At 61.5% G+C, this 10,243-nt stretch overlaps 1 protein-coding gene across 1 annotated transcript; it reads right to left on the minus strand.

Annotated features, from left to right (window-relative positions):
• Positions 1-1,961: 1,961 nt before the first annotated feature.
• On the minus strand, positions 1,962-9,457 carry PARP6 (poly(ADP-ribose) polymerase family member 6). The gene is made up of 22 exons (XM_088063335.1): positions 9,356-9,457; positions 8,479-8,556; positions 8,284-8,378; positions 7,317-7,377; positions 7,098-7,188; positions 6,950-7,016; positions 6,573-6,722; positions 6,163-6,343; positions 5,514-5,567; positions 5,081-5,176; positions 4,903-4,995; positions 4,703-4,828; positions 4,539-4,604; positions 4,320-4,387; positions 4,070-4,118; positions 3,530-3,642; positions 3,367-3,439; positions 3,128-3,197; positions 2,687-2,766; positions 2,533-2,596; positions 2,291-2,375; positions 1,962-2,213 (listed from the first exon to the last, which is right to left on the minus strand). The coding sequence occupies exons 1-22, from the start codon at positions 9,455-9,457 to the stop codon at positions 2,111-2,113; spliced, it is 1,965 nt and encodes a 654-aa protein (XP_087919461.1). The 3' UTR covers positions 1,962-2,110.
• Between the last annotated feature and the right edge of the window lie 786 nt (positions 9,458-10,243).

The following is a 10,243-nucleotide window of genomic DNA, read 5'->3' on the forward strand; positions in this document are numbered from 1 at the left end:
AATTCGTGGCTGGGGACTGGGGGGATGCAGAGGGGATTTTGGGGGGAGCTGCAGTGGCTCCCCCAGCTCCATGGCCCAGGGGGAGTTGGAGCCCTCGCTCGCCTCTGGCAGAGGGTGGAGTGATGTGGTTCTTTGCATTTTGGGTTGGTTTGGGGGGACTTTTGGGTTGGGTTTTTTTTTTTCAGCCAAAAAAAACTTTAAAAAAAAGAAAAAAAAGAAAAATGTGAGGTTTCGGCCAAAATGAAGTGAAGCGAAATAAACTTATTTTGTCAAAATCGTCACCTTGGTTGGTTCTTTGGAGCAATTACTGCCGCGTCCACCACCCAAACGTGGGCCCCCTTTATGGCCAGCTCAGCTCCAGGTGGACCAGAGCATCTGCCATGATTTGGTGAAGCTGGGAGAGGACCATAGACCTCTCCTTTTATTTCCTTTTTCACATGAATTGCTATTTTTTTGGAGGAATTCAGCCTGGCTGCAGAGGGAATCAGGACAGGACACAGCCCTGTGGTTTCACAGATCTTCCCAAGGGATGGAGGAGATTCGGGGGGATGTGGCCATGTCCCACGGGATGTCCATTTTTGTGTGTACAGCTGAGTGACTGCTGTGATCCCAGGAAAGTGACTTATTTTTTATTTGAGGAGAGGAAAAAACCCCAAACCCCACAAATTTAAGCAAAACCCTGCCCAAGGGGTGGGTGGCAGGGCCAGGGGTGGGGGAATGGCCCAGGTTTGGGTTGTCCTTGGGTCCATGGAATGTGGGACAAGGGGGGATGGACAGATGTTGGGATCCAGGCAGGACAGAGGACAGGGACGTGACAGAAGTGACACCGAGTGCACCCACTGGTATAATGAACCTGTCAAGACTCAGGGTACCAAAACCAGGATAATTCTTATATTGATTCTTAAATTCAGTCATAAATCCTGGCTGAAATTGTGGCCTCACACTGCTGTGACTGCCCCAGAGAGCCCCTGGCCTGCGGGGCCCAGCGGTACCCAGCCCCCTCTGCCTGCCCTGAGCCCTGGCAGCCTCCGGGCTATCTCTGCTGGGTTTGCATCCAGGTCTGGGTGTGGCAGGAGACAGCTGTGCTGGCACTGCCTCCGTGTCCATGGAGTTACTGGGATTGGCTTGGGCTGAAATAAAATGCTCTTCCTGGGAGGTTCCTTCTCATTTGAGTCTCTGCTGCAGCACCGGTGCCTGGCAGAGCCGCTCTGTGGGGTCCCATGTCCCCACCCCTGAGGCATAATCCCTTCTCCATCGTGTTGCACTGTCCCTTTGCCATGGTGTGATGGGGCAGCGAGTCCCTCCCAGCCCTATCCCAAAGCTGCATCAATTCTCTATGATGCTTCCCCACCATCCCATCCTTTCCTCTCAATCCTACCCCTTCCCCATAAACCTCTCCTTTCTGTATGATCTCCCTTCATCTCAGTCCCATCCCTTCTCCAAGATGCCATCCCTTGTTTCCTGCCCGTTCTCCACAATCCTGTCCCTTTCTCACAATCCCTGTGTCCTCATCCCTTCCCCAGGTTCCAATCCCTTCCCTGTGCCTCTATTCCTCCCACACTCACACTCCTCCCCCTGAATCCTTCCCTCTGACCCATCCCTTTCCTGTGCCCCTTTCCTTGCCTCACAATCCCATTTCCTCCATGTGCCCCCCATCCCTTCCCCAGCATCCCCATCCCACACCCCACACTTTAATCCCAGTTAAATCCACAAACACTGATTCCTTTTCTCTTTTTTTTCTTTTTTTCCTATGTTTTTGGGTTTGTTTTGGTTGTTCGTTGTTTTTTTTTTGCTTCGGTTTCTCATCACTGATAAAAACGCCGTCGCTGCCAACGCTAGGAGGGATGGCCCCCAGCCACGCCGGGCCCACGGCTCCTTCTCCACGCTGCCACAGGGTTGGGGACAGTGGGAAGGGGACAGGGAGGGGATAAGGGACCGCTGAACCCGCCTGGTGCTCACAGGCTGCCCAACGCCTGCCTATGTACAGCTGGAGCCGCCAGTGTTGCCCTGGCTCTGCCCTGCCCGGGGGGCTCCAAACCCCCTTGGCCCCTGCCCAGCCTTGCCCGGGGGCTCACTCGGTGCCCGGGGGGTCCCGGGGTCCCACGGCCGCTCAGTTTGTGTACACCTGAGTCCCGATCACACGCATGATCTCCTTCTGGATTTTGGGGTCCTGAGTATTGATATTGGCATCTCCCACTTGGCCATCTTCGTACCTGGAAGAGGAGAAGGGGGTGAGGGGGGTCCTGTGGGGGTCCCGCAGGTGCGGCAGGGTGGGCGCAGCCAGACTCACACAAAGAAGAAGCGTGTGCAGACATGGTCCGAGACAGGGCAGACCCAGATGTTGCCGTGTTTCTGCAGGTCCTTGGAGGTGATCACTGCTGGGGCAAGGGGCTGTTGGATGTGGGATGGGGGACAGAGGGCCTGTCTGGGCACAGCCCATTTTTGGGGGGGAGCCTCCATCCCTCCACCCACCTGATGACCCCATGGGTGCTGCCTGTGGCCCCCCCCCATTATCCCCCCACATCCCCACACCTTCGCACAGCGCGATGCAGTTCAGGTTGCGGCTCTGGAGGAAGCGGGACTGGATGGAGCGGGTCTGTGGGAAGAGCAGCCGGCTTTACCACCCTGTCCCCAGCAACCATGGGAGCCACGTCCCATCCTGCCCCGGTGTCCCCTGGCCCATCACCTGGGGGATCGTGTTCATCCGATTGTATCTCTGCACCAGCTCATCCTTCGACGGCATCCGGTGCTGCCCTTTCCCCATTCCTGTGGCAGAAGCAAAGCAGGGGCCGTTACTCTCTCAGGGAACACCCTGGGTTGATGTGGGGACACATGCCACAGACAGGGATCGCCACCCTCGGTGCTCCCACCCTGCAGCTGAGCCCTGGGAACACCCCAAAAGTACGCACGGCAGCTTCTGAAGCCTAGAAAATGTTGGGGGGTTGATTCTTTGGCGTTGGGAAAGCCCCAGCCTGGCCGGGAAGAGGCTGGTGTGACGGGATGGGTATGGGATGCTGCCACTCCCGGGCAGCTTCTCCAGCCAGCACGATGCCAAACCTCCCCGGGCCCATGCGGGGAGTGGGAATGGGAGCACAGGCAGCACCAGGCAGTGTAGGCAGCCTCTTACCTGAGTATCCAAAGGAAATACTGGAGATGGGGCTCAGATAGATGCCCTTGCCATAGGCTGCTCCATGCAGCTTGCGGGAAAATACCAGGGTGAGCGTGGTGGGATCACCCCGACAGCTCGGCCATGGCGGTACTGGAGGAAGCCTGGCACTTGCCAATGTCTGCCCCCTCCCTGCCTTCCTGCCCCCTCCCTGCCCATCTGCCGCCCTGGGGTTGCTGGCTGCAGGGAGCAAGCGGTACCTGCAGTTTGGTGTAGGAGGCGTTGACCAGCCCATTGCGGAGGATGGAATGCCAGTTCTCAATGTGAGAGCCACTGGAAAGAGCCAGCCCCACATCAGCCTCCCATCAGCCCCACGGCACCCACCCGGGGGGCTCCCACTGTCCCCCCACCTTGGCAACTCACTGGAAAGCGAAGGTGCTGCCGTAGAGTTTCTTGGCCGTGCGGAACCGGGCTTCCTTGGCCGGGGGGCTGCTGAGCAGGAGGAACTGGTGGGAGGTGTGCATGAACTTCAGCTGCTACCAGGGGAACGGGACGAGCAACGGCAGTGCCGGCAGGGGAGAGGACGGACAGACAGACAGACACACAGAGATCATGCACGGCTGCCTGGCACAGGGTCCAGCCCAGCCTGGCTTCGGCGACTCTAAGTTTGCCAGAAGGGTCCTTGGCATCCTTGACATCTCCCCATCCCACAGCCCAGGTCAAACATCCCCCTTGCTATATCCTGTGTCCTGACTCCCGTATCTCCCAGGCTAGAACCCCACCCAGAGGGATCCATCCGACATCCCAGAGCCTTCCATCGCCCATCCCATATCCTTACACGCTTCATCCTGCATCCTGCAGCCCATAGCCTACATCCTGCATCTCCTGCACTCCTCCACCCCACCTCCCACATTCCACACCCTCCATCCCATACCCCACCTGGAGCCTGCCCTGGCCCCTTACCCTGCTGAGGGGCAGCTTGACAATGTGGGATCTGTTGCTGGAGATTATCCTTGGCAAGAGGAGGAGGAAAAGGAGGAGAGTCAGAAAAAGTCAGTCCCAATCTGCCACAAGATTGTTAGATGCCCGTGACGCCCAGGAGAAAGGAGATGAGAGGGTTGTGCCACGGACACCTGGCTGCCCCCCACTCCATCCCATGTGCTGGGGGGGAATGTGGGGCAGTGGGAGAGGGCCGCAGCACCCTCGGCCTTACCACTGCAGGAGGGGATGTGCCAGGGGGTCCAGTTTGTCCATCTGCTTCTTGATCTCCAGGTAGGAGCCCTGGCAGAGGCAAGAAGGGGTGCAGATGAGTCCCCCAGCACCCACCCAGCTATGGGCAGACGGAGATCAGCACCAAAATGCCACTCCCAGCTTGGACCCCACACCAGGGAGGTCACATGGAGCCATGGGGCTGTGGGGCCACGCCACGTACCTGGGTCATCTCCCGGATGGACATCACACTGTCCAGGGCCTTCTGCAGCCGCTCGTAGTTCTTCTTCTGCACATGGGGCAGGAGAGGGGTGGACATCAGAGGGGTCTTTGGGGCTGCCCGTGACCCCCTGGTGTGGGGGGAGCATTGTCCCCCCCAGTGCTTACCTTGGGGTTGAAGGCCAGCGTTTTGGGGTCGTTGGGGTCCACCACAGAGGGGTAAGGCTCAAAGATGATGCTCTTGCGAGGGGACTCGAGGGCGGCGCGGCACATGGCCACCAGCAGGTCCACCACCTTGGGGCAGAGCAGGGACTGAAGGGACAACCCCCCGTGGGGCTGGGGGACGTCACCGCTGAGCCCAGCCCTACCTCGGCACCCGTGGCCACCTCCTCGGCCGCGCCGGACATGACGCCCAGGGTGTAGAAGGAGAAGACGCAGAGCTCCCGGGTGCACACGGCCGGCTGTGCGGGGGACAGGAGAGAGGTGAGGGTCAGGGATGGTGACACAGGGGCACAGCCCGCACCTGTCCCGGCCCTGCCACCCCACCTTTAGCATGGAGCCGTTCTGGAAGACGTGCTGCTCGTCGCACACCACGCAGTACTCGTTGAGCGTCGGGATCCGCTGCTCCGCGTACTTCATGATCTGAGGGGCAGGATGGAGGGGGTCAGGCCCTGCCACAGACATGGAGCTTGGGGGGATGCTCCAGGCAGTGGGGTGGGGATGAGTGGGAAGGGTGATACGGGAAGTGGAGGATGGATAAGTGGGATGTGGGGCACTGGGGAAGATGTTCTGGGCAATGGGACGGGGCTGAGTGGGACGTGGGACAGCGACACTCTGGGCATCATGATAAGGATGAGCACGACATGGGGTAGTGAGGAGAATGCTCCAGATAGCAGGATGTGGAGAAGTGGGAAGTGGGACAGTGGGGAAGTGTGCTCTGGGCAGCAGGCTGAGGATGAGGACGATGCAGGACTCTCACCTGGACGAGGAAGCCGTACTCCAGCGTGGGGATGTTCTTGCAGTGGCCACCGACCTGTGATGGAGCCGGAGCGGAGCCAGCTGCGTTATCCCCTTTCCCACATGCACCCCCAGCTCTGCATGGCACTGGCAACCCCCAACTCCCCCCAGCACAGCAGGACCCCCAACATACCAAAACCCTGGCACAGCAGGACCCCTGACATTCCAACGTGCCCCGGCACAGTGGGACCCCCAACATGCCAACCCCCTTCCAGCACAGCAGGACCGCCAACATTCCAACATCCCTAACACAGCGGGACCCTTGACATGCCAACACTCCCTGGCATAGTGGGACTCCCAACATGCCAAACCCCTCCTGGCACAACTGGACCCCTGAAATCCAAACACCCCCTGGCAGAGCAGGACCCCCAACATGCCAACATCCCCTGGAACAGCAGGGACGCAGCACCAAGAGTGGGGTAAAATCCCACTGGACCCCACAGCCAGGCCCCAGCTCCCCAAGAGCACCCAAGAGTGGGGACAAGAAACCCTACAGGGGCTCCCCCATCCTATGGGGGTCCCAGCACCCCACAACAAATGACCTGACCCCAGAGGAACCCCTGGATAGGGGAAGAAGAGAAAAGCAAACCCCAAGGCGGGGTGGCACCCACCAGGATGTTGAAGGGGGCAACACCTGCCTGGGTGCTGGCGGGTGGGTAGCCGAAAACTTCCACCTTGGGATTCTTCACCATGCAGGACACGGAGCGGTTCATCAGGCGGTTGACGCGAGGCTCGGGGATGCCCAGTTTGCCCTTCAGCACTGAATCTTGGATAACAGGGAAGCTAGGAGACCTGCAGGCACAGAATTCCCCCTGAGCACCTGTCTGTCACCGTTCCCTGCTCCTCCATCACCCAGCACCGCATTCACCCGTCGGCTACTGGTTGGACCAATCTCCACCTGCTTGGGATCTGGTAGGGAGCAGCAGCATCCAAGTGGGGAAACTGAGGCACGGTGCCAGGCCTCACCCAGGATGAGGGGACAGAGGGCTGGTCCCTCATGGGGACAGTATCGGGACCTTACTTGGGGATGGGTGAGAAGATGCTGAGACCAGCACGGAACTTCTTGATGGTGCCGCTCGTCTTGAACCAACTGTGCCGCTTCTCCTGCTGGGTCTTCAGGAAATCGTTGCTGAGGTGTTTCCATTGCTGGGATGTGAACATGCCCAGGATCCTGGCAAACAGGGGGGATAGCACCCATGGCTGCTTGCCGGTCTGTGACACCCCCAGCCCCTCATCTTCCCCACACACAGATGGTGGTGAGACCGTCAGGGGATTGTGTGGTGGATAAAAGGTGGAGGCAAGAGGACGTGTGGCTCGTGGCCGGTTTGGGGCAGAACAGTGACTCTGTGAGCCACCACACCCACTACCCTCACGTGCCCACCACGTGTCAGCTCTTACTTCTTCAGCTGCAGACCCAGCCCGAAGCCCTCCTTGTTGGACGGCTGGAAGACCTCGATGGACGGTTCTGTGGGGAGACAAGAGGACGAGCCGTCAGTGCCTGTCCTGAGGGCACAGGGACACCCCATCCCGCCCATGCCCCACTCACCGGGGCCATCGAGGTACTGGGAGAGGGAGAAGCGCAGGCGGAGGACGATGGGCTCCGTCCGCAGCACCTTCCACGCCGTCGCCACCTCCTCCTGCCAAGGGAGAGACACTTCAGCACAGCCACCGCATCTCCACCTGGGCAGGGGGATTTGGGGACCCCCTGGGCACACGTGCCCACCCTCCCCGTGCCAGCACTGCTGGAGGCACCCCAGGGACTCACATCGAGGAAGCTGATGTTCACGTGGAGGTCGATGTCCACGTCATCGATGGTCCCGTACTCCCTGTGAAGACACGAGTGGCTGTGGCACGGGGGTCTGGCACGGGGCTGGAGCGGTGCCCACTGTGCCAGGGTGGGCAGGCTCATGGGACAGCGACACTGGCACATGTGGCTCCCCATGCATCGAGTGGATGCACAGGGGGAGTGTCCAGAACGTGGATGTGAACCTGGGAATGTGTGAACACAGTCAGATGCTCAGGGGATGGTATGGCCAGGTGGCCTCGGGGTGCCACAGCAATGGCACAGCTGGATGTGATGCCACAGCCAGGTGCCTTGGTAATGCCATAGTCAGGTGCCCCGAGGATGGCACAGCTGGTTATGCAGGGATGCCACTACTGGGCGCTCCAAGATGGCATGGTCAAGTGTGGGAATGCCATGTCCAGGTGTGCCGGGGATGGCACTGCTGGACACCTGAGGATGGCACAGCCGGGTACCCCAGGGACGGAACTGCCGGGTGTCTGGTAATGCCATGGCCAGGTGACCCAGTGGTGCCACAGCTGAGTGCCCTGGATACAGCACAGCTGGGTGCCCAGGGATGGCACAGCTGGGTGTCTGAAGATGGCACAGATGAGTGCCTGGAGCTGCCACAGCTGGATGCTCCACAAATTCCATGTCTGGGTGCCCAAGGACAGCACAGCCAAGTGCCCAGGGGATCCTGTGGCCAGTGTCCTGGGGAGGGCATGTCTGAGGGATCCCCCAGGCCTGCTGCCCTGGGGATGCCACGGTCAGGGGCCCCAGAGATGGCACAGCCAGGTGCCTGGGGATGCCACGGCCAGATGTTCTGGGGATACCGTGGTCAGGCGGCATGGCAGGATGGCACAGCACAGTTGGGAACCCAGGGACAGCACAGCTGGATGCCTGGGGCTAGCGCCAGCCGGGTTCCTGGCCCGGTGCAGGGGGCAGCACCCACCTGACGGCCACGGCATTCTCGCTGTAGATCTCCTTCACCGCCTCGATGTCGGCGTCCAGCTGCGGGTGCCGGTACAGGTCGGCGGCGCAGGTCCCCTGCGGCACAGCGGCACCGTCACGCCCAGGGCCTCCCACAGCAGCCCCAGCACCGGGATCAGGCCGGGGGCTCCGAGCCCCCCGCGGCACCGGCACTCACCTGCACCCCATAGAGGAACTCCTCGGACTCATTGTCCCCGTCGGAGTCATCGTCCGTCCAGTACTGGCCCTTGAGGTCCTGGGGACAGAGGGTTGGGAGGCGGCAGGGATGGGGGAGAGGGTTGGGAAGGGGATTGGGGGAACACATTAACAGGGAGGGAATTAGGGGGGAGCAGACTGGGAGAGCTGGTTCTGGGGAGAGAGCTGAGGGAACAAGTTGGGGAAGCAGTTTGGGGGGAGAAGTAGGATAGGGAGAACGACAGGGGTTGGGGGGAGTGTTTGGGGGCAGCAGGATGGGGATGTGGACGGTGGGATGAGGGGAGCAGGATGGGAGAGGGAGGATGGGGGGAGCAGGTTAGAGGGGAGCAGGATGGGGGCAGTGGGTTGGGTGTGCAGGATGGGGGGAGCAGGAAGGGGCAGCGGGTTGGGGGGGGTAAGGTTGAGAAAGCAGGATGGGGACACCAGAATGGGGGAACAGGATGAGAACAGGATGGGGAAGCAAGATGGGAACAGAGGGATGGAGGACCAGTGTGGGGGAACAGGATGGGACAGCAGGATTGGGAAGCAGGATGGGAACGGTGGGACGGAGGAGCAGGATGGAAACAGTGGGATGGAGGACCAGGATGGAGGACCAGGACAGGGACTGCGCATGGAGCTGCCGGGGATGCCCGGCCGATCGCGACGCGGGGGTCCCTCCGCCTCCTCCAGCCGCATCCCCGCCCCCAGCCGGGGGACCCCGGGACACGGGGGGGCACCGCGGGCCGCTGCCCCTCCCCCGCCCCGGGCCGCCGCAGGCCCCTCCCGCCCCCCTGGCGGGCGCGCTCCCCCCCCCGCCGCGGCCGTGTCCCCGTGTCCCCTCTCGCGTCCCGGCCCCTCACCATGTCAGCGCGGGCCGGCCGGCGCGGGCACGGCCGCCATGCTGCCGGGGGGCCGGGCCTGACGTCAGAGCCGCCGCACCGCGTCACCAGCGGCGCCGCCATGACGTCACCGCCGGGACCCCCCCCCCCCGGAAGCCTCGGGGGCGGGGCAGCCTCGCGGAGGGGACACGGAGCTGGCGGGGTCCCGAGTGTCCCCAGCACGGTGTCCCTGTCCCAGCACAGGCTGCCCCGTGGGGCGACCATGCTGGGTCTCCCCCACAATGACCCCGCGGTCCAAGGCAGGTGCCGTGTCCCCAGCACAGGGTGCCCATTCCGGGTCCCCTCCATGTCTGTCCCAGTGTCCTCAGGACAGGCTCCACAGTGTTCCCAGCACAGTGTCCCATGTCCCCCCAGCACAGAGGACACAGTGTCCCCGGCACAGGGTAACCATTTTTGGTCCCCTCCATGGATCACAGGGTCCCAATGTACCCGGTCCGGGATGCCTCTGCGGTCCCAGCATGCCAGTTCAGCCCCAGATGGCTGTCACAGTGTCCCTACAGTCCAGCACAGGGTCTGTGTGACAGGTCCCCGTGTCAATGGCATGCCCTCAGTGTCACCACGGTGTCAGTGTGGAGCCACTGGCAGGGTCATCGGCAAAAGGTCCCCATGGTTCTGGGACCGTATCCCCATTATCTCCAGCATGGAGTCCCCATTATTACCAGCCAAGGGCTTTCATGAATCTGGCATACCGTGTCTATGTTGAGTCCCTACACAGCTGGGACAGTGGCCCCATCAGTGTCCCCTGTGCCCCCAGCATCTCCAGCCTGGTCTCTCCTTGACCCCAGCACAGTGTCCTCAGCGTTCCCAGCACCACGTCGCCAACATCTCCAGCCTCGTGCCCCCAGTACT

The sequence above is a fragment of the Pseudopodoces humilis genome, chromosome 16 (assembly GCF_049639895.1).
Source record: "Pseudopodoces humilis isolate 2021_Gansu_Grassland_sample_001 chromosome 16, ASM4963989v1, whole genome shotgun sequence".
Classification (NCBI taxonomy): Eukaryota; Metazoa; Chordata; class Aves; order Passeriformes; family Paridae; genus Pseudopodoces; species Pseudopodoces humilis.